We start from the raw sequence: 27,596 nt of genomic DNA, 5'->3' as shown, positions 1-27,596 counted from the left end.
TTGTTCGGAGTCCTGGATGAGATCCCGGATGTCACCAGGAGCTCCGGAATGGTCCGGAGTTAAATATTGATATATAGGACGGATGGTTTCGGACACCGGAAGTGTTTCGGGCATCACCGGTAACGTACCGGGACCACCGGGACCACCGGAGGTGGCCCCGGGGGTCCACCGGAAGGGGGCAACGACCCTGGGAGGCTAGATGGGCCTAGTGCGGGAGGGAACCATCCCCTAGGTGGGCTGGTGCACCCCCCACACTCAGCCCAAGGCGCGAGAGGTGGAGAGGGGGGGAACCCTAGGCGCTGGTGGGCCTAAGGCCCACCTAGGGGTGCGCCACCCCCTCCCCCTCCCCTGGCCGCCGCACCTCCCATCTGGGGGGCTGCCGCACCACCTAGGGTGGGAACCCTAGGGATGGCACACCCCCCTCCCCTCCTCCTATATATAGTGGGCACTTTTGGGCTTTTAGAGACACAGTTTTCCCTCTCCCTCGGCGCAGCCCTGCTCTTCTTTCTCCTCCTCTCTTTCGGTGCTTGGCGAAGCCCTGCCGGGAGACCTCGTCTCTCCATCGACGCCACGCCTTCGTGCTGCTGGAGATCTTCCCCAACCTCTCCCTCCTCCTTGCTGGATCAAGGTGCGGGAGACGTCACCGGGCTGCACGTGTGTTGAACGCGGAGGTGCCGTGGTTCAGCACTAGATCGGAATCACACAGCGATCTGAATCACCGCGAGTACGACTCCATCAACCGTGTTCTAGCAACGCTTCCGCTTAGCGATCTTCAAAGGTATGAAGATGCACTCACCCCTTTCTCGTTGCTGGTCTCTCCATAGGAAGATCTGAATATGCGTTGGATATTTTTTGAACTTATCCTACGTTACCCAACAGTGGTATCAGAGCCAGGTTTTCTATGCGTAGATTCTATGCACGAGTAGAACACAAAAGGTTGTGGGCGATGATTTGTCAATTGCTTGCCACTACTAGTCTTATTATTTTTCGGCGTTATTGTGGGATGAAGCGGCCCGGACCGACATTACAAGTACGCTTACGTGAGACTGGTTCCACCGACAGACATGCACACCGTGCATAAAGGTGGCTAGCGGGTGTCTGTCTCTCCTACTCTAGTTGGATTGGATTTGATGAAAAGGGTCCTTATGAAGGGTAAATAGCTTTGGCATATCATCGTTGTGGCTGTCACGTAGGTAAGAAGGCGTTCTTGCTAGAAACCCAAATCAGCCACGTAAAACTTGCAACAACAATTAGAGAACGTCTAACTTGTTTTTGCAGGGTTTGACATGTGATGTGATATGGCCAAAGTTGTGATGCTGCATGTATGATGTATGAGATGATCATGTTTTGTAATAGGTTTCACAACTTGCATGTCGATGAGTATGACAACCGGCAGGAGCCATAGGAGTTGTCTTAATTTATTGTATGAGATGCAACGCCATGTGCTTACTACTTTTACTTCATTGCTAACGGTTAGCTATAGTAGTAGTGATAGTAGTAGTTGGCGTGACGACTTCACAGAGACACGTTGATGGAGATCATGGTGTCACGCCGATGACGATGATGATCATGCGATGCCTGAAGATGGAGATCAAAAGAGCAAAGATGATAATGGCCATATCATGTCACTATATGATTGCATTGTGATGTTTATCATGTTTTTCATCTTATTGCTTAGAACGACGGTAGCATAATAAGATGATCCCTCTTAAAATTTCGAGAACGTATTCCCCTAAGTGTGCACCGTTGCGAAGCATTGTTGTCTCGAAGCACCACGTGATGATCGGGTGTGATAGATTCCAACGTTCGCATACAACGGGTGTAAGCCAGAATTACACACGCGAAACACCTAGGTTGACTCGACGAGCTTAGCATCTACAGACATGACCTCGAATACAAGAGACCGAAAGGTCGAACATGAGTCGTATGGTTGAATACGATCAGCATGAAGTTGCTCACCATGGTGACTAGTCCGTCGCACGTGATGATCGGACACGGGTTAGTCAACATGGATCATGTATCACTTAGATGACTAGAGGGATGTCGATTTAAGTGGGAGTTCATACTTAATTTCATTAAATGAACTTAATTATCATGAACTTAGTATAAAAGTTGTCTTTATAAATATTGTAGATGGCCAACGTCAACCTCAATTTCGACGCATTCCTAGAGAAAAACAAGCTGAAAGATGATGGTAGCAACTATGCGGACTGGGTTCGCAACTTGAAGCTCATCCTTGAAGCAGCTAAAAAGGCTTATCTCCTTGATGCGCCGCTAGGTGACCCTCCCGCTCCCGCAGCAGCCCAGGACATTCTGAACGTCTGGCAAACACGGAGTGATGACTACTCTCTGGTTAGGTGTGGCATGTTATACAGTTTAGAAACGGGGCTCCAAAGGCGTTTTGAGCAACACGGTGCATATGAGATGTTCCAAGAGCTGAAGCTAGTTTTTCAAGCTCATGCCCGTGTCGAGAGATATGAAGTCTTCGATAAGTTCTTTAGCTGTAAGATGGAGGAGAACAGTTCTGTCGATGAGCACATACTCAAAATGTATGGGTTACACGGTCGTCTGACTTCACTTGGAGTCGAACTTCCGGATGAAGCTATAATTGACAGAATCCTCCAGTCTCTCCCACCAAGGTACAAAGGTTTTGTGCTGAACTACAACATGCAAGGGATGGAGAAGACCACTCCCGAGTTGTACTCGATGCTCAAGTCTGCAGAAGTAGAAATCAAGAAAGAGCATCAAGTGTTGATGGTCAACAAGACCACTAGTTTCAAGAAGGGCAAGGGTAAGAAGAACTTCAAGAAAGACGGCAAAGCCGTTGCCGTGCCCGGTAAGCCAGATGCCGGGAAGAAGAAAAAGAATGGACCCAAGCCTGAGACTGAGTGCTTCTATTGCAAGGGAAAGGGTCACTCGAAGCGGAACTGCCCCAAATACTTAGCGGACAAGAAGGCCGGCAACGTTAAAGGTATATGTGATATACATATTATTGATGTGTACCTTACCAGCGCTCGTAGTAGCTCCTGGGTATTTGATACCGGTTCTGTTGCTGACATTTGCAACTCAAAGCAATACCTGCGGAATAAGCGGAGACTGACCAAGGACGAGGTGATGATGCGCATCGGGAATGGCTCCAAGGTCGATGTGATCGCCGTCGGCATGCTACCTCTAAATCTACCGTCGGGATTAGTTTTAAACCTTAATAATTGTTATTTAGTACCATCTTTCAGCATGAATATTGTATCAGGGTCTTGCTTAATGCGAGACGGCTACTCATTTAAGTCAGAGAATAATGGTTGTTCTATTTATATGAGTGATATGTTTTATGGTCATGCTCCATTGGTGAATGGTTTATTCTTGATGAATCTCGATCGTGATGTTACACATATTCATAGTGTGAGTACCAAAAGATGTAAAGTTGACAATGATAGTCCCACATACTTGTGGCACTGCCGCCTTGGTCATATCGGCGTTAAGCGCATGAAGAAGCTCCATACTGATGGACTATTAGAGTCTCTTGACTTTGAATCATTTGACACATGCGAACCGTGCCTCATGGGCAAGATGACTAAGACTCCATTCTCAGGAATAATGGAGAGAGCAACCCACTTATTGGAAATAATACATACTGATGTGTGTGGTCCAATGAACATTGAAGCTCACGGTGGCTATCGTTATGTTCTCACTCTCATCGATGATTTGAGTAGGTATGGGTATATCTACTTGATGAAGCACAAATCTGAGACATTTGAAAAGTTCAAGGAATTTCAGAGTGAGGTTGAGAATCAACGTGACAGAAAAATTAAGTGTCTACGATCTGATCATGGAGGAGAATATTTGAGTCTCGAGTTTGGCACACACCTAAGGAAGTGTGGAATCATTTCGCAACTGACGCCGCCTGGCACACCACAACGCAACGGAGTGTCTGAACGTCGTAATCGCACTTTATTAGATATGGTACGATCTATGATGTCTCTTATTGACTTACCACTATCATTTTGGGGATACTCATTAGAAACTGCAGCATTCACTTTAAATAGGGCACCATCTAAATCCGTTGAGACGACACCGTATGAACTATGGTTTGGCAAGAAACCTAAGTTGTCGTTTCTTAAAGTTTGGGGCTCTGATGCTTATGTGAAGAAACTTCAACCAGAAAAGCTCGAACCCAAAGGGGAGAAATGCGTATTCATAGGATACCCTAAGGAAACTATTGGGTATACCTTCTATCTTAGATCCGAAGGTCAAACCTTTGTTGCCAAGAATGGATCCTTTCTAGAGAAAGAGTTTCTCTCGAAAGAAGTAAGTGGGAGGAAGGTAGAACTTGATGAGGCAATTACACCCCCTCTCGAATAGGATAGTAGCGCAGCGCGAGAAGTTGTTCATGTGGCGCCCACACCAACTGAAGAGGAAGTTAATGATAATGATCATGAAGCTTCGGATCAAGTTACTACTGAACCACGAAGGTCCACAAGGGTACGCTCCGCACCACAGTGGTACGGCAACCCTGTAATGGAAATCATGTTGTTAGACAACGGTGAACCTTCGAACTATGAAGAAGCGATGGCGGGCCCGGATTCCAACAAATGGCTTGAAGCTATGAAATCCGAGATAGGATCCATGTATGAGAACAAAGTATGGACTTTGGTGGACTTGCCCGATGACCGGTGAGCCATAGAAAATAAATGGATCTTCAAGAACAAGACTGATGCAAACGGTAATGTAACCGTTTATAAAGCTCGACTTGTCGCAAAGGGTTTTCGACAAATTCAAGGAATTGACTACGAAGAGACTTTCTCTCCCGTAGCGAAGCTGAAATCAGTCCGAATCGTGTTAGCAATTGCCGCCTTTTATGATTATGAAATTTGGCAAATGGGCGTCAAAACAGCGTTCCTTAATGGGAACCTTAAGGAAGAGTTGTATATGATGCAACCATAAGGTTTTGTCGACCCTAAGGGTGCTAACAAAGTGTGCAAGCTCCAGCGCTCCATCTATGGGCTGGTGCAAGCATCTCGGAATTCGAACATTCGCTTTAATGAGGTGATTAAAGCATTTGGGTTCATACAGGTTTACGGAGAAGCCTGTCTGTACAAGAAAGTGAGTGGGAGCTCTGTAGCTTTCCTCATACTGTATGTGGATGGCATATTATTGATGGGGAATAATATAGAGATGTTGGAGAGCATAAAGGCCTATTTGAACAAGAGTTTTTCAATGAAGGACCTTGGAGAAGGTGCATACATATTAGGCATCAAGATCTATAGAGATAGATCGAGACGCCTCATAGGTCTTTCGCAAAGTACATACCTTGACAAGATATTGAAGAAGTTCAATACGGAAAACTCAAAGAAATGGTTCTTGCCAGTTTTGCAAGGTATGAGATTGAGTAAGACTCGGTCGCCGACCACGGCAGCAGATAGAGAGAAGATGAGTTATGTCCCCTACGCTTCAGCTGTAGGCTCTCTTATGTATGCCATGTTGTGTACCAGACCTGATATAAACCTTGCCATAAGTTTGGTAGGGAGGTACCAAAGTGATCCCGGTATGGAACACTGGACAGCGGTCAAGAATATCCTTAAGTACATCGGAATCACACCGCGATCTGAATCGCCGCGAGTACGACTCCATCAACCGCGTTCTAGCAATGCTTCCGCTTAGCAATCTTCAAAGGTATGAAGATGCACTCACCCCTCTCTCGTTGTTGGTCTCTCCATAGGAAGATCTGAATATGCGTAGGAAATTTTTTGAATTTATGCTACGTTACCCAACAGATAGTTCAAGGAACTCTTATCTATTATTAAATGGGAGAAAAGTCAAATTCAAGGAACCCTTATCAAAGAAAGAAGAATCAAGGATCCCTTTCTCTCAATGAGCCCTTACCCTCTGAACTTTTTGGAAATTAATGCCAAAGGGGAAGAAATATCAAATCTTCCAATAAGCTTACATAAGGAGGAGAAATATCAAAAGGGGAAGATATATGTTCCTAAGGGAAGGTCCGCCTAAGGGGAGATCTGTCAAAGGGGGATATATCAACCCATACATATTTAGTGGGAGCAATACCATTAAGGGGGAGAGAGATAAAATTGTTTAAGATAGCAGTAAAACAACTTCTACATACTAGCACTATATTTGGATTGAACTTGTCTTACCATACCTACTCCCAATATCTGCATGCTATAATTCGGGGGGAGAGGTAATCTTACTTATTCATTCTTAAGGGAGAAAGTTCTAAATTCTCTTGGAGACATATCTATCATCAAACCATATTTCTCATATGTCCTTAATATCTTGGTACCTATGAAGCTCTTTGCATCTTTACAATGGAGTACTGTTGTGTTATCTAACATTTGTTTTCCCAATTGTACTCCTACTGCTAAGATGCTCAAGAACCTCAAGGTATGTATATGCATCATATCCTTGTTCATGATGATCTCTTGTCTCTTGCACATAATGTTTGCAAGAGTGAGTCTTGAAGACGGAAGTCCTTCATTCACATATGTTTGATGCATATAGCCAAGATTTATATGGCTTGTCTTGTCCTTCTACCATGTGTGTGCCCACGTAGTCCAAAGCAACTGTCCTTTAAAAGGGATTACACACATTTAGGGGGAGCTTGTACTAGTCATATATCTTTCAAAGGTGTCATATTCTAATGCTTATCTTTATTTGAAGCTTTGACTGCATGTTGTCATCAATTACCAAAAGGAAGGAGATTGAAAGCATGTATGCTCCCTTGGTGATCTTGATAATTCATGACAACATACATTGTCTCTTGGACTAAAACTTTTACATAGTATATTTCAGCTATAATCCACAAAGAGCCTTGACTATAGGATTGTGAGGAGATTCCCTTTAATGCAAGAAAGGAATAGGATTGGCTCAAGATTCAAGCAATGAGACTCTACATTTTGTATTTGTGAGAAATCACTTTGAGTCCAGAGAAAATCCAGTACTATTAAAAGGGGACGATGTATTATGATGAATTGGTTGCTCAAGTTTTTAGAGGTAGCCACCAAAAATACTTAGCCATTCTCCCATGAAATATCTCTGTCAAAAGCCAAACCTGCAAAATCTGTGCAAGGAGATCGCCTACTTCGTGAAGATCTGCCATGTGTGAGGCTAGTCCTGTGTGGACGGAAGCTGTGGTGGAATAGACAAGGCCGCTTCTTTGTGGACCCCTTGTGGGTGGATCCCTCCGTGGACTCTCGCAGCCGTTACCCTCCGTGGGTTGAAGTCTCACTAACATGGACGTACGATAGCACCACCTATCGGAACCGTGCCAAAAATCACCCTGTCAACTTATTTGCATTTGATCTTCGTAAACTCTACTCCTTACTACATGTGCAAAGTCTTTACTTTCCTCTGCCATATTTGTTGACTAGCATGTGTAGGGTGCACTATACTTGTTAGAAATGCTAAAATCTCCCAACAACTAAAATTGGGAAAAGGCTAGGATTTTAATTTATGCAAGTAGTCTATTCACCCCCCTCTAGACACCTCTTCTATCGATCCCACACGTCCCCGCCACACTGGATCCATGTGGCATTGTCTGATTGGCCCAGGACCAAGCTTGCACCTCCTCTGCAAGATCTAGGACTAGTTAGTCCACCTTTACAAGTTGTACGACTAAACCATCACATATAGTGTAAGTTCTAGGACCTGCGGTGCTATTACCTCGATCTTAAAGACACGCACGTGCGTAGAGAAAGAAAATGATGGATCACTGAGGCTAGGTAGCTACCCACATGCAGCTACACAAAACTACTACTCCTCCCTTTTCTAAATATAAGACATTTTAGAGATTTTACTATGAACTACATACGGATGTATGTAGTCATATTTTAGAGTGTAAATTCATTTATTTTGCTCTATATCTAGTTTATAGTAATATTTCTAAAAGATATTATATTTAGAAACGGAAGTAGTATTAGCCATCGGATGTCGTCTTCCTCGGTTCCTTTTCATGGAGCTTTGCTCCTCCTCGCTCTGCACTATCAAGCGTGCCATCATCGAGGTAAATATGCTTCCTAGTGCTGCATGCCACGGACAAGGATCGAGTGATTGGCTTGTGGCTAGTCACGACGTAACTCGCGGGAAGCTAACTGTTGAATGAATGATAGACACACGAGATCGAACGTCGTAGAAAAAGCACTCTGGACGACACTGTACAGGAGCACTGTAGCAAAAGTACCGTGGATGATTTTTCATAGATAAAACACTGTAGCACATGCTCTGTTCACATAGATGTGTCCATGCGTTCTTGATCAGACGGTGTGGAGAGGGGCGCAAGTCACCATACTGTTGACTGGTTACTCGTGACTAGCAAGTCATTCGATCTCAATCCGCATGCCACTCGTTGGCAAGCCCCTCGTTTGCCCCTACACAACCACTCCGAGAGTTGTACGCAGCACTAACATCACCAAGTTGTCTTGTCATTTCACTATGTGTGCAGCACTCTAGCACAAGAGAGCAACTACAACCGGGTGACCCATTTCATCCGCCCATGTTTATTGGGATCACCGCGGATGAAAATAATTGCCGAATGCAGTGATCCATTTTTATTTTCCGTCCAGTTTGCGCCCGTTCCAACCCATTTTGGGACTAAATCTGGGTCATATTTTCATCACGGGCGGGCATAAAGTGAACATTTTATGCATCTACGTCGTCCGTGTGTGTCCGGACGTGCCCCTGTTGGGAATCGTAGTAATTTCAAAAAAAAATCCTACGCCATACAAGGATCTATCTATGGAGAAACTGTTGGAATTATGCCCTAGAGGCAATGATAAATAAGTTATTATTCTAATTCTTGTGTCAAGATAATCATTTTTTGTCCATGCTATAATTGTGTTGAATGAAGACTTAGATACATGTCTTGATACATAGACAAAACACTGTCCCTAGCAAGCCTCTAGTTGGCTAGCCAGTTGATCAAGGATAGTCAGGGTCTTCTAACTATGTACAAGGTGTTGTTACTCGATAACTAGATCACATCATTGGGAGAATCATGTGATAGACTAGACCCAAACTAATAGATGTAGCATGTTGATCGTGTCATTTTGTTGCTACTGTTTTCTGCGTGTCAAGTATTTATTCATATGACCATGAGATCATATAACTCACTGACACCGGAGGAATACTTTGTGTGTATCAAACGTCACGACATAACTAGGTGGCTATAAAGATGCTCTACAGGTATCTCCGAAGGTGTCCGTTGAGTTAGTATGGATCAAGACTTGGATTTTTCACTCCGTGTGACGGAGAGGTATCTCGGGGCCCACTCGGTAATACAACATCACACACAAGCCTTGCAAGCAATGTGACTTAGTGTATGTTGCGGGATCTTTTATTACGGAACGTGAAAATAGACTTGCCGGTAAACGAGATTGAAATAGGTATGCGGATACTGATGATCGAATCTCGCGCAAGTAACATACCGAAGTACAAAGGGAATGACATACTGGATTATATGAATCCTAGGCACTGAGGTTCAAGCGATAAGATCTTCGTAGAATATGTAGGATCCAATATGGGCATCCAGGTCCCGCTATTGGATATTGATCGAGGAGTCCCTCGGGTCATGTCTACATAGTTCTCGAACCCGCACGATCTGCACACTTAAGGTTCAACGTTGTTTTATGCGTATTTGAGTTATATGGTTGGTTACCGAATGTTGTTCGGAGTCCCGGATGAGATCACGGACGTCATGAGGGTTTCTGGAATGGTCCGGAGACGAAGATTGATATATAGGATGACCTCATTTGATTACCGGAAGGTTTTGGGAATTACCGGGAATGTACCGGGAATGACGAATGGGTTCCGGATGTTCACCGGGGGGGCAGCCTACCCCGGGTAAGCCCATAGGCCTTAGGGGTGCCGCACCATCCCTTAGTGGGCTGGTGGGCAAGCCCAGAGAGGCCCCTGCACAGGGAGATAGAAAATCAAAGGAGAAAGAAAAAAAGGGGAAGTGGGAAGGAAGGGAAGGACTCCACCTTCCAATCCTAGTTGGACTAGGATTGGAGGAGGACTCCTCCTCCCCCCCATCGGCCGAACCCCTTGGGGCTCCTTGAGCCCCAAGTCAAGGCCCCTCCCCTCCCCCCTATATATATGGAGGTTTTAGGGCTGATTTGAGACAACTTTTCCACGGCAGCTCGACCACATACCTCCATGGTTTTTCCTCTAGATCGCGTTTCTGCTGAGCTCGGGCGGATCCCTGATGAGATTAGATCACCACCAACCTCCGGAGCGCCGTCACGCTGCCGGAGAACTCATCTACCTCTCCGTCTCTCTTGCTGGATCAAGAAGGCCGAGATCATCGTCGAGCTGTACGTGTGCTGAACGCGGAGGTGTCGTCCGTTCGGCACTAGATCGGAGCGGATCGCGGGACGGTTCGTGGGACGGTTCGCGGGGCGGATCGAGGGACGTGAGGACGTTCCACTACATCAACCGCATTTATTAACGCTTCTGTTGTGCGATCTACAAGGGTACATAGATCTGAAATCCCCCTCGTAGATGAACATCACCATGATAGGTTTTTCGTGCGCGTAGGAAATTTTTTGTTTCCCATGCGACGTTCCCCAACAGTGGCATCATGAGCTAGGTTCATGCGTAGATGTCTTCTCAAGTAGAACACAAAAGTTTTTTGTGGGCGGTGATGTGCGATTTGTTGCCCTCCTTAGTCTTTTCTTGATTCCGCGGTATTGTTGGATCGAAGCAGCTCGGACCGACATTACTCGTACGTTTACGAGAGACTGGTTTCATCGCTACGAGTAACTCCGTTGCTCATAGATGACTGGCGAGTGTTAGTTTCTCCAACTTTAGTTGAATCGGATTTGACTGAGGAGGTCCTTGGACGAGGTTAAATAGCAATTCATATATCTCCGTTGTGGTGTTTGCGTAAGTAAGATGCGATCCTACTAGATACCCATGGTCACCACGTAAAACATGCAACAACAATTAGAGGACGTCTAACTTGTTTTTGCAGGGTATGCTTGTGATGTGATATGGCCAACGATGTGATGTGATATATTGGATGTATGAGATGATCATGTTGTAATAGTTAATATCAACTTGCACGTCGATGGTACGACAACCGGCAGGAGCCATAGGGTTGTATTTAAACTAACGTTTGTGCTTGCAGATGCGTTTACTATATTGCTAGGATGTAGCTTTAGTAGTAATAGCATGAGTAGCACGACAACCCCGATGGCGACACGTTGATGGAGATCATGGTGTGGCGCTGGTGACAGAAGATCGTGCCGGTGCTTTGGTGATGGAGATCAAGAAGCACGTGATGATGGCCATATCATGTCACTTATGAATTGCATGTGATGTTAATCCTTTTATGCACCTTATTTTGCTTAGAACGAGGGTAGCATTATGAGGTGATCTCTCACTAAAATTTCAAGACGAAATTGTGTTCTCCCCGAATGTGCACCGTTGCTACAGTTCGTCGTTTCGAGACACCACGTGATGATCGGGTGTGATAGACTCAACGTTCACATACAACGGGTGCAAAACAGTTGCACACGCGGAACACTCGGGTTAAGCTTAACGAACCTAGCATGTGCAGACATGGCCTCGGAACACATGAGACCGAAAGGTCGATCATGAATCATATAGTTGATATGATTAGCATAGGGATGCTTACCACTGAAACTATCCTCAACTCACGTGATGATCGGACTTGAGCTAGTGGAATTGGATCATGAACCACTCAAATGACTAGAGAGATGTACTTTTTGAGTGGGAGTTTAGCAAGTAATTTGATTAAGTTAAACTCTAATTATCTTGAACATAGTCTAAGTCCACTTTGAATATATTTTTGTTGTAGATCATGGCTCACGCGACAGTCACCCTGAATTTTAATACGTTCCTAGAGAAAGCTAAGTTGAAAGATGATGGAAGCAACTTTGTAGACTGGGCTCGTAATCTTAAGTTGATCCTACAAGGTGGGAAGAAGGATTATGTCCTTGATGCTGCGCTAGGAGATGAACCACCCGCTACGGCTGACCAAGATGTTAAGAACGCTTGGTTAACACGTAAGGAGGACTACTCAGTAGTTCAATGTGCAGTCTTGTATGGCTTAGAACCGGGACTTCAACGTCGCTTTGAGCGTCATGGAGCATATGAGATGATCCAGGAGTTGAAGTTTATCTTTCAGAAGAACGCCCGGATCGAGAGGTATGAGACCTCCAATAAATTCTATGCATGCAAGATGGAGGAGAATTCGTCTGTCAGTGAACACGTGCTCAAAATGTCTGGGTACTCAAACCGTCTAGCTGAGCCGGGGATTGAACTCCCGCAAGAGGCTATCACTGACAGAATTCTTCAAACACTGCCGCCAAGCTATAAGGGCTTTGTGTTGAACTACAACATGCAAAGGATGAACAAGTCACCCGGCGAGTTGTTTGCGATGCTGAAAGTCGCAGAGTCAGAACTCCATAAAGAACATCAAGTGTTCATGGTGAATAAGACCACTAGTTTCAAGAGAAACGGTAAAGGAAAGAAGGGTAATTCAAAGAAGAGCGGCAAACCTGTTGCCAATCCGATGAAGAAACCCAAAGCTGGACCTAAGCCTGAAACGGAGTGCTATTATTGCAAGGGTATGGGTCACTGCAAGCGCAACTGCCCCAAGTATCTGGCTGATAAGAAGGCGGCCAAAGAAAAATTAGGTATATTTGATATACATGTTATTGATGTGTACTTAACCAGCTCTCGTAGTAGTGCCTGGGTATTCGATACCGGTTCTGTTGCTCATATTTGCAACTTGAAACAGGAACTGCGGAATAGGCGAAGGCTGGCGAAAGATGAAGTGACGATGCGCGTGGGAAATGGTTCCAAGGTTGATGCAATCGCCGTCGGCACAGTTTCACTTCAGCTACCATCAGGATTAGTTATGAACTTGAATAATTGTTATTTAGTGCTTGCGTTAAGCATGAACATTATATCTGGATCTTGTTTATTGCGAGACGGTTACACGTTTAAGTAAGAGAATAATGGTTGTTCTATTTCTATGAGTAATATCTTTTATGGTCATGCACCCAATGTGAGAGGATTGTTCATACTGAATCTTGATAGTGATAATACACACATACATAACATTGAGAACAAAAGAGTTAGAGTTAACAATGATAGCGCCATGTTTTTGTGGCACTACCGCTTAGGTCATATTGGTGTAAAGCGCATGAAGAAACTCCATACCGATGGACTTTTGGAGTCACTTGACTTTGATTCACTTGACACATGCGAACCATCCCTCATGGGCAAGATGACTAAAACTCCGTTCTCTGGAACAATGGAGCGTGCAAGTGACTTGTTGGAAATCATACATACCGATGTGTGTGGTCCGATGAGCGTGGAGGCACGCGGCGGATATCGTTATTTTCTCACCTTCACTGACAATTTGAGTAGATATGGTTATGTCTACTTAATGAAGCACAAGTCTGAAACATTTGAAAAGTTCAAGCAATTTCAGAGTGAAGTTGAAAATCATCGTAACAAGAAGATCAAATTCCTACGGTCTGATCGTGGGGGTGAATATCTGAGTTTCGAGTTTGGTGCTCACTTAAGACAATGTGGAATTGTTTCACAGTTGACACCGCCTGGAACACCACAGCGTAATGGTGTGTCCGAACGTCGTAATCGTACTTTTAGAGATGGTGCGATCTATGATGTCTCTTACCGATTTGCCGTTATCGTTTTGGGGTTATGCATTAGAAACAACTGCATTCACTTTAAATAGGGCACCATCAAAATCCGTTGAGATGACACCATGCGATCTGTGGTATAGCAAAAGACCAAAGTTGTCATTTCTTAAAGTTTGGGGATGTGATGCTTATGTCAAAAAGCTTCAGCCTGAAAAGTTGGAACCCAAAGCGGAAAGGTGCATCTTCATAGGTTACCCGAAAGAGACAGTTGGGTACACCTTCTATCTCAAATCCGAGGGCAAAGTGTTTGTTGCTAAGAATGGAGCTTTTCTCGAGAAGGAGTTTCTCTCGAGAGAATTGAGTGGGAGGAAGATAGAACTTGATGAGGTTGTCGAACCTCTCACCCTATGGATGGTGGCGCGGGGCAAGGGGAAACCCCTATCGTTGCGACGCCGGTTGAGGAGGAAGTTAATAATGATGATCATGAAACTCCGAATCAAGTTCTTGTCGAACCTCGCATGTCGACGAGACCGCGTACTACTCCAGAGTGGTACGGTAATCCCGTCTTATCAATTATGTTGTTAGACAACAATGAGCCTGCGAATTATGAAGAAGCAATGGTGGGCCCGGATTCCAACAAATGGCTGGAGGCAATGAAGTCCGAGATAGGATCTATGTATGAAAACAAAGTATGGACTTTGGAAGTATTACCTGAAGGCCGCAAGGCTATTCAGAACAAATGGATCTTTAAGAAGAAGACGGACGCTGACGGTAATGTGACCGTTTATAAAGCTCGACTTGTGGCAAAGGGTTTTTCACAAGTTCAAGGAGTTGACTACGATGAAACGTTCTCACCCGTAGCGATGCTTAAGTCTGTCAGAATCATGTTAGCAATAGCTGCATTTTTCGATTATGAAATCTCGTAGATGGATGTCAAAACGGTGTTCCTTAACGGTTTCCTTAAGGAAGATTTGTATATGATGCAAGCCGGAGGTTTTGTCGATCCTAAAAATGCTAACAAAGTGTGCAAGCTCCAGCGATCCATTTATGGACTGGTGCAAGCATCTCGGAGTTGGAATAAACGCTTTGATGAGGTGATCAAAGCATTTGGGTTTATACAAGTGGTTGGAGAATCTTGTATTTACAATAAAGTGAGTGGGAGCTCTGTGGCGTTTCTAATACTATATGTGGATGACATATTGCTGATTGGAAACAACGTGGAGTTTTTGGAGAGCATAAAGGATTACTTGAATAAAAGTTTCTCTATGAAGGACCTAGGAGAAGCTGCTTACATTCTAGGCATTAAGATCTATAGGGATAGATCGAAACGACTGATAGGACTTTCACAAAGTACATACCTTGATAAAGTTTTGAAGAGGTTCAAAATGGAACAGTCCAATAAGGGGTTCTTGCCACTTTTAAAAGGTACGAGATTGAGTAAGACTCAGTGCCCAGCAACTGATAAAGATAGAGAGCATATAAGCACCGTCCCCTATGCTTCAGCCATAGGTTCTATCATGTATGCAATGATGTGCACTAGATCGGACGTTAGCCTGGCCATAAGTATGGCAGGCAGGTTCCAAAGTAATCCAGGAGTGGATCACTCGACGGCGATCAAGAATATCCTGAAGTGCCTGAAAAGGACTAAGGAGATGTTTCTCGTGTATGGAGGTGACGAAGAGCTCACCGTAAAAGGTTACGTCGATGCAAGCTTTGACACAGATCCGGACGACTCTAAGTCGCAGACCGGATACGTATTTATTCTTAATGGGGGTGCGGTAAGCTGGTGCAGTTCCAAGAAAAGCGTCGTAGCTGATTCTACATGTGAAGCGGAGTACATGGCTGCCTCGGAGGCGGCTAAGGAGGGTGTCTGGATGAAGCAGTTCATGACGGATCTAGGAGTGGTGCCAAGCGCACTGAATCCAATAACCTTGTTCTGTGACAACACGGGTGCCATTGCCTTAGCAAAGGAACCACGGTTTCACAAGAAGGCCAGACACATCAAACGACGCTTCAACCTCATCTGCGACTACGTCGAAGGGGAGGACGTAAATATATGCAAAGTGCACACGGATCTGAATGTAGCAGACCCGCTGACTAAACCTCTTCCACGGGCAAAGCATGATCAACACCAGAACTGTATGGGTGTTAGATTTATTACAATTAATTCGCATGGTGATGTGAGGGCTAGACTATTGACTCTAGTGCAAGTGGGAGACTGTTGGAATTATGCCCTAGAGGCAATGATAAATAAGTTATTATTATAATTCATGTGTCAAGATAATCGTTTATTGTCCATGATATAATTGTGTTGAATGAAGACTTGGATACATGTGTGGATACACAGACAAAACACTGTCCCTAGCAAGCCTCTAGTTGGCTAGCCAGTTGATCAAGGATAGTCAGGGTCTTCTGACTATGTACAAGGTGTTGTTACTTGATAACTGGATCACATCATTGGGAGAATCATGTGATGGACTAGACCCAAACTAATAGATGTAGCATGTTGATCGTGTCATTTTGTTGCTACTGTTTTCTGCGTGTCAAGTATTTATTCCTATGACCATGAGATCATATAACTCACTGACACCGAGGAATACTTTGTGTGTATCAAACGTCACAACGTAACTGGGTGGCTATAAAGATGCCCTATAGGTATCTACGAAGGTGTCCGTTGAGTTAGTATGGATCAAGACTGGGATTTGTCACTCCGTGTGACGGAGAGGTATCTCGGGGCCCACTCGGTAATACAACAGCACACACAAGCCTTGCAAGCAATGTAACTTAGTGTAAGTTGCGGGATCTTGTATTACGGAATGAGGAAAGAGACTTGCCGGTAAACGAGATTGAAATAGGTATGTGGATACTGACGATCGAATCTCAAGCAAGTAACATACCGAAGGACAAAGGGAATGACATACGAGATTATATGAATCCTTGGCACTGAGGTTCAATCGATTAGATCTTCGTAGAATATGTAGGATCCAATATGGGCATCCAGTTCCCGCTATTGGATATTGACCGAGGAGTCCCTCGGGTCATGTCTACATAGTTTTCGAACCCGCAGGGTCTGTACACTTAAGGTTCGAAGTTGTTTTATGCGTATTTGAGTTATATGGTTGGTTACCGAATGTTGTTCGAAGTCCCGGATGAGATCACGGACGTCACGAGTGTTTCCGGAATGGTCCGGAGACGAATATTGATATATAGGATGACCTCATTTGATTACCGGAAGGTTTTCGAAATTACCGGGAATGTACCGGGAATGACGAATGGGTTCCGGATGTTCACCGGGGGGCAGCCCACCCCGGGGAAGCCCATAGGCTTTAGGGGTGACGCACCAGCCCTTAGTGGGCTGGTGGGAAAGCCCAGAGAGGCCCCTGCGGAGGGAGATAGAAAATCAAAGGAGAAAGAAAAAAAAGGGGGAAGTGGGAAGGAAGGGAAGGACTCCACCTTCCAATCCTAGTTGGACTAGGATTGGAGGAGGACTCCTCCTCCCCCCCCCATTGGCCGAACCCCTTGGGGCTCCTTGAGCCCCAAGGCAAGGCCCCTCCCCTCCCCCCTATATATATGGAGGTTTTAGGGCTGATTTGAGACAACTTTTCCACGGCAGCCCGACCACATACCTCCACGGTTTTTCCTCTAGATCGCGTTTCTGCGGAGCTCGGGCGGAGCCCTGCTGAGATTAGATCACCACCAACCTCCGGAGCGCCGTCACGCTGCCGGAGAACTCATCTACCTCTCCGTCTCTCTTGCTGGATCAAGAAGGCCGAGATCATCGTCGAGTTGTACGTGTGATGAACGCGGAGGTGCCGTCCGTTCGGCACTAGATCGGAGCGGATCGTGGGACGGATCGCGAGACGGTTCGTGGGACGGTTCGCGGGGTGGATCGAGGGACATGAGGACGTTCCACTACATCAACCGCGTTTATTAACGCTTCTGTTGTGCGATCTACAAGGGTACGTAGATCTGAAATCCCCCTCGTAGATGAACATCACCATGATAGGTTTTCGTGCGCGTAGGAAAATTTTGTTTCCCATGCGACGTTCCCCAACAGAAACCAGCAACGAGAGATGTTCTAGAGCATCTTCATACCTTTGAAGATCGCTAAGCGGAAGCATTACTATGAACGCGGTTGATGGAGTCATACTCGCAGCGATTCAGATCGCGGTGGATTCCGATCTATGTGCCAAACTACGGCACCTCCGCATTCAGCACACGTGCAGCCCGTTGACGTCTCCAACACCTTGAACCACCAATGACCAAGGAGAGGTTGTGGGAGAGAGCTCCGGCAGCACGATGGCGTGGTGGCGGTGGAGCTACCTGATTCTCCGGCAGAGCTTCGCTAAGCTATGCGGTGGACGAGGAGGAGGAGAGGTAGGGCTGCGCCGGGAGAGAGGGAAATTTTGTGTTGCAGCCCTCCCCATTGCCCCACTATATATAGGAGGGAGGGAGAGGGGCCGACCACCCTATGGTTTCCCCTAGGTGGCGCAGCAGCCCTTCTAGATGGGAGGTGCGGTGGCTAGGGCAGGGAGGGGTGGCACGCTAGGGGGTGGCTTGCCACCCAAGGCAAGCCCCCACGCCCTAGGGCTGCCCCTCTTTGGCCCCTCTTGTGCCTTGGGCTGGGGTGGGAGGTGCACCAGCCCACTCTGGGCTTGTTCCCCTCCACCTTTCGGCCCATGTGGCCTTTGGGGCTGATTGCACCTTCTCGGTGGACCCCAGAACCTTTCCGGTGGTCCCGGTACGTTACTGTTGACTCCCGAAACACTTTTGGTGTCCGAAACCTCACATCTTATATATCAATCTTTACCTCCGGACCATTCTGGAGCTCCTCGTGACGTCTGGGATCTCATCCGGGACTCCGAACAACCTTCGGTAACCACGTACACTATTTTCCTATAACCCTGGCGTCATCGAACCTTAAGTGTGTAGACCCTACGGGTTCGGGAGACATGCACACATGACCGAGACATATCTCCGGCCAATAACCAACAGCGGGATCTGGATATCCATGTTGGCTCCCACATGTTCCTCGATGATCTCATCGGATGAACCACGATGTCAAGGATTCAATCAATCATGTATGCAATTCCCTTTGTCTACCGGTATGATACTTGCCCGAGATTCAATCGTCGATATCCATATACCTTGTTCAATCTCGTTACGGGCAAGTCTCTTTACTCGTTCCGTAACACATCATCCCGTGGCTAACCCCTTAGTCACACTGAGTCAATATGATGATGCATTACCGAGTGGGCCCAAAGATACCTCTCCGTCACATGGAGTGACAAATCCCTGTCTCGTACTCAACAGACACTTTCGGAGATACCCGTAGTGCACCTTTATAATCACCGAGTTACGTTGTGACGTTTGGTTCACCCAAAGCACTCCTACGGTATCCGAGAGTTGCACAATCTCACGGTCTAAGGAAATGATACTTGACATTAGAAAAGCTTTAGCAAACGAACAACACGATCTAGTGCTATGCTTAGGATTGGGTCTTATCCATCACATCATTCCCCAACGATGTGATCCCGTTATCAATGACATCCAATGTCCATGACCAAGAAACCATGATCATCCATTGATCAACGAGCTAGCCAACTAGAGGCTCACTAGGGACACATTGAGATCTATATATTCACACATGTATTACAATTTCTGGTTAATACAATTATAGCATGAATAATAGACAATTATCATGAACTGGAAATATAATAATAACCACTTTATTATTGCCTCTAGGGCATATTTCCAACAACCCCATCTATCACCCCCCCCCCCACCTCCATTTTCTTATTTTATTCTGTGGTCCACCCCATTGCACCTTTCTCTCCTCCATCCACTTGCGCGTGTCCTTTGGGCACACGTGGCGACCCAAATAAATAGACGGACATGAACGTCCAGACAACGGACCCAAACGGACAAAAAACGGACAAATCATGTGTTTGTTTGAGTCGACTGGTTGGAGTTGCTTTTACGGGAAGAGGAGAGAAAGAGGTTGAGAGAGAAGATGAATATGACATGTGGGTTCATCTAGTTAGTGAGATTATTAGGGGATTCCGGCGAGGTTTGTGTTTTTCCTACTGCACCAAACTAGTATAGACTTTAACAAGGTCAGAATTGATTGGAATCATAAGTATATGGTACTCCCTCCGTCTCGGATTATAAAGTATCTTAGATTATGCACCGCGACCAAGACACAGAGGAAAATGAAAGAAATTAATGTTAATTTGCTAATTAATTCATTGCATACACGTGCTAGTTAGTCTCAAGTCATTAAAAACATACACGTTCCTTATTTGTTGATTCATTTATTCATTTCAAAAACAAGAAACGAGTTCAAAGTTAATGCACGGCTTGGAATTATTTGATTTCGTAAGATGACTTATAAATCGAGGCGAAGGGAGTACAAATTTTAGGAATTAGAATGTGAGGGTTCATTATTTCAACTTTAACAGAACGTGCGAGTTCAAGTTTTTTTTTTAACTTTACTCTTCCTGAAACATTGATCGAGGCAACGACAATGACATCTGTACTTATTCTCTCTAGTTGGTATATTTCCAGACTTTACTCTTCCTGAAATATTGATCGAGTACTTATTTTTAAAAATTCCAGTTCCAGCGATCAATTGTTTTGATATTTGAGGTGGATTTCTGTAGGCAAGCACCGCTGCCACCCTTTGGCTTCACTTTGAGGAAGTTTGACTTTCAGGTTAATCAAAGACCAGGTAGCATATTAAAACAGAGAAATGGCTCTATAAACAGTGAAGTAAGTGCGATTAGTGCTCAGAAGATCAATTATTTTTCCACAAAAACAACCTTTGCCCCTGCCCGGCGTATTCCCCTTTCCGGCCGGGCGCCATGAATCCGGACGAGGAGGTCGAATTCGATCTGTCCCCGTTCGCCATCGTGTACAAGAGCGGCCGCGTCCAACGCTCTGGTCTAACGTCGCGGAAGAGCGCCGGCACCGACGCCACCACCGGCGTCACTACCAGGGACGTGGTCATCGACGCCGGCACAGGCCTCGCCGCGCGGCAATTTCTCCCCAAGAGCGTCCCGGAGTCCCAGAAACTCCCCGTCCTCGTCTACTTCCACGGCGGCGCTTACGTCGCCGAGTCGGCCTTCTCCCTCAGGTACACCAGCTACGTCAACGCCCTTGTCGCTGCCGCCCGCGTCGTGGCCGTGTCGGTGGAGCACCGCCTCGCCCCCGAGCACCCTCTCCCCGCCGCCTACGACGACGCGTGGGCCGCGCTCCGCTGGACAGCGACGAGCTGCGTTTCGCCCGGCCCGGAGACGGAGCCGTGGCTGGCCGACCACGGCGACCCCACGCGCATCCTCGTCGCCGGCAACAGCAGCGGCGGCAACATGGCGCACAACGTGGTGATGAGGGCCGGAAAGGAAGGGCTCCGGGGAGGCGCGCGGATCGGAGGGATGGTGCTGCTTCATCCGCTGTTCTTGGGCAAGGCTCCGGTGCCGTCGGAAGGCACGGACTCCACGGAGACCGCCGAGAGGAACTGGCGGTTGGTCTGCGCCGGCAAGTACGGGCTCGACCACCCGTTCTCCAACCCGCTCGTGATGCCGCCGGAGGAGTGGGCGGTGCTCGGCTGCCGACGGGCGCTGGTGACGGCGGCCGAGCTCGACCCCTCCAGGGACAGGGCGCGCATGTACGTCGAGGCGCTCCGGCGCAGCGCGTGGGGCGGCGAGGAGGCCGCGCTGTACGAGACGGAGGGCGAGGGGCATATGTATTACTTCTCGAAAGTCGCGAGATCCAACCCCGTCGTGGCGGAGAAGGCGGCCAAGGAAATGGCCGCCGTTGTGTCCTTCATCAAGCGCGTTACATGTACCAGTACATCGGATTGTAACATTAGATCTACATTGTGAATGCAAACCAGTCTTGCAGTTCGATTATTACTTGCCGGCATGCGTGCACCGATCAGGGCTCAGGCGCCGGCGATGAACGCCACGACGCGAGCCAAGAGCTCCTTGGCCTTGGCACAGTCCGGCTTCTGGAGGAAGAAGACGTGCCCTTCGCCTTCCGACTCGAACCACGCCACGCCCCCGCGCCGCCCGCTCGTGGTCACCGCCGCGTAGTACGCTCGGTCCCTGGCCGCCAGCCAGTCCTTCTCGCCGGCGCACACGAGCATCCGCTCGCAACGGAGGTTCTCCAGCCCCGGGGCGTCCGGCACCATCGGGTTCATCCTCGGGTCGTCCGCGCCGCGCACCGCGCCGGGGCACGCGAACTCCCAGATCATGGCCATGTCCTTGGCCGTCGCCTCGACCTCACCTTCGACGACCGTGTTCCCTCCGAACCAAGGATGCAGAAGAATCGCGCCTTCTATTCTCGGCGCCGGCTGGAACGACGCTCTGATGAGAACGTTGTGCACTATGTTGCCGCCGGCGCTGTCGCCGGCCAGGAAAAGGCGCGCGCTGTCGCCGTGCTCGGCGAGCCACTCATCCTGGGCCGAGGCGGTCCACTGTAGCGCCTCCCAGGCGTCGTCGTAGGCGGCGGGCACCGGATGCTCGGGCGCGAGGCGGTACTCGACGGAGACGGCGACGACGCCGGCCGCGGCAGCGAGGGACGCGACGTAGTTGTGGTACTGTTGAGAGACGGCCGACTCGACGAGGAAGCCGCCGCCATGGAAGAAGACGATTATCGGGAGCTTCTTTTCGAAGTGATCTGGGCTGGTGGGGAGGAAGAGGCGTACGCACATGCCGGTGTCGGAGCCAAGGACCACGTCTTTGGACGTGACGCCGGTAATCGGGTCGAGGCCGGTGGGCGCACGCGCCGGGCGACAGAGGCGGTCCATCTTGCCGCTCCGGTATATGCGGTAGTCATCGCAGTCGAACACTACCTCGTCGGCGCCGGAATCCATCACCGGAGTCGCGCGCAGATCTGAAGGTATAGTTTGTTGAGTGGTTGGTGGCAGTGGCAGAGACCGGTGGTGGACTCCCTTTTTTAACGTTGGCAACTGCCCTCCGAGAGGGAAATATAGCAAAATGCTAGTGAAAAAAAGAGAAAAAAAAAAGGAAAAAACGCCGGTACCACCCCAAACCGAAGCTCCACCGACAAGCCATGCACATCATCGAAAACCATTCTTGGGCCTCCAATGTGACGCCTCTAAGAAGCAACATCGTCAACCGATCTAGCACAACCAAATTTTAGGTTTTCACTCGAAGAACACAAGCCATGAGATACGGAGAGCGAAACGAGCTCCACGACGGTACCTTCAAAAAGGAAAACAGAATCCGTAAATGTCGTTACCGTCGGCACTAACAAAATAAATGCAGGATTTTCATCCGAGGCCAAACCAACCACCAACAAACATGTATCCGAGGCCTACTAGCGTCATCGGGAACGGACCAGTCATGACCGCATGTAGAAACTCGACGAACACGAGCCCCATGGCTGGGCCGCCATGCCGCATGCACGTCTGGGCGAACAAAAACAGATCCACCCACCCTCCGCCTCCGTGCGCAGAAGTGGACAAGGAACCGCAATGAAGCGCAGAAGAAGAGCCGAGTTAGAACCGAAGCTAACAAGTCAGCACCGCCGCACACCGAGTACGCACGAACACCAGGCCAAACTGACCGCCTCGCACCATCGCGTGCAAGGACAGGACCGGCCGAGCTGGACCTGGTCTGCCTGAAAACCTCCTCTGCGCCTCACACGCTGTACGACGCGCCACTCCAAGGAGATGGACGTGGACACGCTTGATAGAAGGGCCCGCCAGCTCCCCCCAACCCACGGCCTCACGAGATCGGGCACGGCCGCGACAAGGCCGCTCCTTTCCCCTCCACCTTATGTTCTCCGTATAAAATCTCTCTTCCGTAAACCCCTATCTCTCCGCACCATGTGTTCCAGTTAGGTCTTCCCCGACCGCTTCCTTCCCCTTCACCTTATGTTCTCCACAAAGCCTATCGTCCACCCGTTTTTTTCCCCTTATTGTTCGTCACGCAGGGGAGATACAAGCAACACCACCCTGGTGGATGAGGGGGACGACCCATCAATAGTGGTTGCATCGAAGCTTCATCGTGGCTACATCGAAGCATCGTCGGAGCTGCATAGCAGCTTCGGCCATCGTTGCCTCATGCTGCATACCAGCTTCCGCCACGATCGTCAACGAAGTTGCGTTGTAGCGTGCCCGCGCTACATACCAGGTTTCGTCGTAGTTGTCGCCCCAGCTGCGTTGCACTTTCCGCCATGGCTGTCGCGTGATGCGTTGCAGCAGCCGTCATCACTGATGTTGCATCGCATCTTTCGTCATGGGCCGCCGCGCGCTGCGCCGCAACACCTATCGTTGCCGGTGCTACATCGCAGCATCCAATGTGATGCGTCACAGCTTCCATCATGGGCCGTTGTGCATTGCGTCTCAACACCTGTCGCCGTCAACGCTGCATCACAACATCCGTCGACGTCTCCGACGCTACAATGCATCATCCTCAAGTTGCGTCGCAGCTTCTGCCGTCATCACTGTTAGACAAAGTCTATTGTAACCATTGTACATCACGTTTATAGGATCACGAGAGAGAGCACGTCGGCCCTTTGCCACATGTATAGGACGTGACTACTCTCTCTATATAAACCCCCATCCATGTAATCCTTGATGATCAATCAATTATCTCTCCAACTATCACCGTGTGGGTCGCAACAGCCGTCATGGCTGTGGCGCGCTGCGATGCAACTTAGTACGTGACAGAAAATGGTGATAATCATTCTAAAAAAATGCTTGTAATCCCGGAGTGCAAATTTTGAGACGCTGAAAATTGATACTCCAAGAAAACTTGAATTCCATCTAGGCGACATCACCTATTTATTCACAAATAATACTACTGCACCTTATTCACCCAGTAAGCGAACAAGCAGTGATGCAGAGCAGGTTCCTCTCGAAGACAATGGAGATGATCTGCAGACCAACTCTCTATCAGGCACCGGCTATGAAGGCGACGACGCGGTCCATGAGCTGCTTGGCGTTGTCGCACCCGGGCTTCTCGAGGAAGAACACGTGACCCTCCCCATCGGACCCGTGCCACGCCGCGGTGCCGCCCCACGCGCTGCCGGCCACGGCGTCGTGGTACGCGCGGTTCCGCGCGGCGAGCCCGTCCGCCAGCCCGGCGGTCACGAGCATCCTCACGCAGCCGAGCCTCTCCAGCGCCGGCGCGCCCGGCGCCAGCGGGTTGATCCTCGGGTCGTCGGCGCCGCCCACCGCGCCCGGGCACGCGTAGGACCAGAGCATCCCGGTGACCATGCACGCGGCCGGGTGCTCCCCCTCGACCGGCTTGGTCCCGCCGAACCACGGGTGCAGCAGTATCGCGCCCTCCACCCTCGGGCTGCTGTGGTTGGAAGCCGCCCTCATGAGCATGTCGTGGACGATGTTGGCCCCCGCGCTGTCGCCGGCGAGGAACAGGCGGGCCGTGTCGCCGTGCTCGCGGATCCAGTCGTCCTGCGCCGACGCCGCCCACTGGAGCGCGGCCCAGGAGTCGTCGTAGGCAGCGGGGAGCGGGTGCTCCGGGGCCAGGCGGTAGTCGACGGACACGGCGAGGACGCCGGCCGCCGCGGCGAGGGCGTTGACGTAGTTGTGGTACGTGGAGGAGTCGGCCGACTCGATGAGGAAGGAGCCGCCGTGGAAGTAGACGAGGACCGGGAGCTTCGCGGAAGGGTCCTGGAGCTTGGGAAGGTAGAGGCGCACGGAGAGGCCGGTGTCCGCGTCGAGGACGACGTCCTTGGACGTGACGCCGGTGGCCTCGTCGACTCCGGCTGGGAGGATGGGAGGCCGGTGAAGGCGCTCTATCTTGCCGCTCTTGTAGAAGCGGAAGTGCGCCGGTGCCTCGAACACCACCGTGTCGGCGTCGGCGTCCATGGCTGTGGAGAGTGGAGATGGTGTTTGGCTTGGGCCTTGGTGTTGTGACCATCTGGTTCGCAAGATCTGTGAGATTTAAATGGCGATAAGGTGCCAGGTCGGCAGTGAACTGGGGGAGTGCGCATGGCCACACGTAATTTTTGGCCTCGGATCCATTGATTTGGGATTCCACCATCGGATAATGCATCAATCGAGACAGTTGGTTGTACGATCCGAAGGCAATGTATACTCACATTTTTATCTTCAAAAGAATTAATTAGAACCAATATCAGCGACAAGCTAATAATTGGCACGCGTGTGAAACAATCCAATCTAGTACTCCCTCCGTCTTAAAATAACTGTCTTAAGCTTAGTACAATTTTATGCTAAAACTTGTATAAAGTTGAGACAGTTATTTTAGGACGGAGGGAGTAGTACTGTACGTAATAATTTACGGCTTTGCTAAAAATCAGTCTACTGAGACTTCGCGGTCGATATTGTAGTCCGTTGATTTTGCTTCAAGATTTATGTAAATAAAAGAAATTCCCAGTTTTTTTTTTCTTTTTGCATGCTATATTACTTGACTGAGACGTAGGCAATCCCAATTAATTATTGAACATAAAAAATACTAGCAAATGGCCCGTGCGTTGCAAGGGAAGAAAAAAAACAATCTTCAATGATGATGACCACATTATATTCACACATCATCGCTTGATTTTGAAATTTTGTACACAAATGCAAGAAAATGTTTCTTCTTTTAAATTTATTCACAAGGTGAAGCAATCTTTACATTTTCAAAAAACAATATCATGGTTGTTAACAATCTTGGTAACTCAAAGAATTATTCTTAATTTCAAGAATTATTTTTTAGAAAACATACAATAATAATCCGATCCATCCAACAATTAATTCTTCAAAAATCACACGGGTATATTTTCACAAAGACTTAGAAGCCTTAATGTTTAACTACACATATTACTCCCTCTGTTCCTAAATATAAGTCTTTTAAGATATTTCACTAGGGGTCTATATACGAAGTAAAATGAGTGAATCTACACTTTAAAATATGTCTATATACATCCGTATGTAGTCAACTAATGAAATCTCTTTAAAGACTTATATTTAGAAACGGAGGGAGTAGATCTTTCATGAACAATTTCACAAATATGAGAATAATTTTAAAATTGAGAACATTTTTTTACAATTTACAAACATTTTCTAAAAATTGTTAATATTTTTTATATTTCAAACGGGTTTAAATACTTTCTTTTGAATTGGCGACCAATTCTAGAAAAGACGAACATAATTTTTTATGTTGGAGAATTTTACTTTAAATTCACAAACATTTTTTGAAACGCATGAACTTTTTCTGAATAAACAAACATTTTTATAAGTCAATAATATATTTATTAAATTCACGGACATAGTTTTGGAATTTGCAAAGAAATTATAAAAATCCGGCGCCTTTTTTGAATCCACAAACATTTTATGTTTTCGTCAACATTTTAATTCAAAATCCCTATTTTTTAATATGCAAATGCTTTTGTAATTCTAAATTATTTAAATTAGAAGTAAACAAAAATGGAACGAAAGAATTTAAATAAAAAAAGAAAGACCGGAAAATTTAAATAAAAAAAGAAACTATCAAAACAGGCATTAGCTATTTTTAAAATTTTAGGACATTTTTTAAATGCATTAACATATTTTGAATTAGAAAGCATTTTGTTAAATGCTTTTAATAATTTTTAATACATGTAGTTTGATTTGAAATCATGGACATTTCTTATTTTACAAACATTTTTTCAAACTTCCAAACATTTTATTGTATATGCGAGCATTTTTTTAAAAACTCCGAGCAATTTTTGAAGTCACAAACATTTAATTTTTTTATATATGTTGATTTAAAATTTTAAGTTTATTAAAAGTTTAAAGGTTATTTGAAGTTCTAAATTATTTAAAATAGAAAAATAAAATGGAACTGAAGATAAATGAATAAACAGAACTAAAAAACTGACGCTTGTGCATGGGCCGGCCCATACGGTGTGCTGGATATTCTCACAGGGTGCATAGCGTAATATAAGAGGTTTTTACATGGGCGGGCCCAGTCCGAG

General features: G+C 47.2%; 3 protein-coding genes across 3 annotated transcripts; 1 reads left to right on the top strand and 2 right to left on the bottom strand.

The window, feature by feature from the left end:
- Window positions 1-20,509: 20,509 nt before the first annotated feature.
- LOC123398756 (tuliposide A-converting enzyme b3, amyloplastic-like) lies at window positions 20,510-21,556 on the top strand. The gene has a single exon (XM_045093212.1). It carries the CDS (start codon window positions 20,510-20,512, stop codon window positions 21,527-21,529), a length of 1,020 nt encoding a protein of 339 aa, XP_044949147.1. The 3' UTR covers window positions 21,530-21,556.
- On the bottom strand, window positions 21,429-22,657 carry LOC123398758 (probable carboxylesterase 12). Its single transcript, XM_045093213.1, has one exon. The coding sequence runs from the start codon at window positions 22,519-22,521 to the stop codon at window positions 21,589-21,591; it is 933 nt and encodes a 310-aa protein (XP_044949148.1). The 5' UTR covers window positions 22,522-22,657; the 3' UTR covers window positions 21,429-21,588.
- Window positions 22,658-24,412: 1,755 nt separating this feature from the next.
- On the bottom strand, window positions 24,413-25,575 carry LOC123398755 (tuliposide A-converting enzyme 2, chloroplastic-like). The gene has a single exon (XM_045093211.1). It carries the CDS (start codon window positions 25,504-25,506, stop codon window positions 24,571-24,573), a length of 936 nt encoding a protein of 311 aa, XP_044949146.1. The 5' UTR covers window positions 25,507-25,575; the 3' UTR covers window positions 24,413-24,570.
- Window positions 25,576-27,596: the final 2,021 nt, after the last annotated feature.

The sequence above is a fragment of the Hordeum vulgare genome, chromosome 5H (assembly GCF_904849725.1).
Source record: "Hordeum vulgare subsp. vulgare chromosome 5H, MorexV3_pseudomolecules_assembly, whole genome shotgun sequence".
Classification (NCBI taxonomy): domain Eukaryota; kingdom Viridiplantae; phylum Streptophyta; class Magnoliopsida; order Poales; family Poaceae; genus Hordeum; species Hordeum vulgare.
This window is presented reverse-complemented; position numbering and strand designations above follow the sequence as displayed.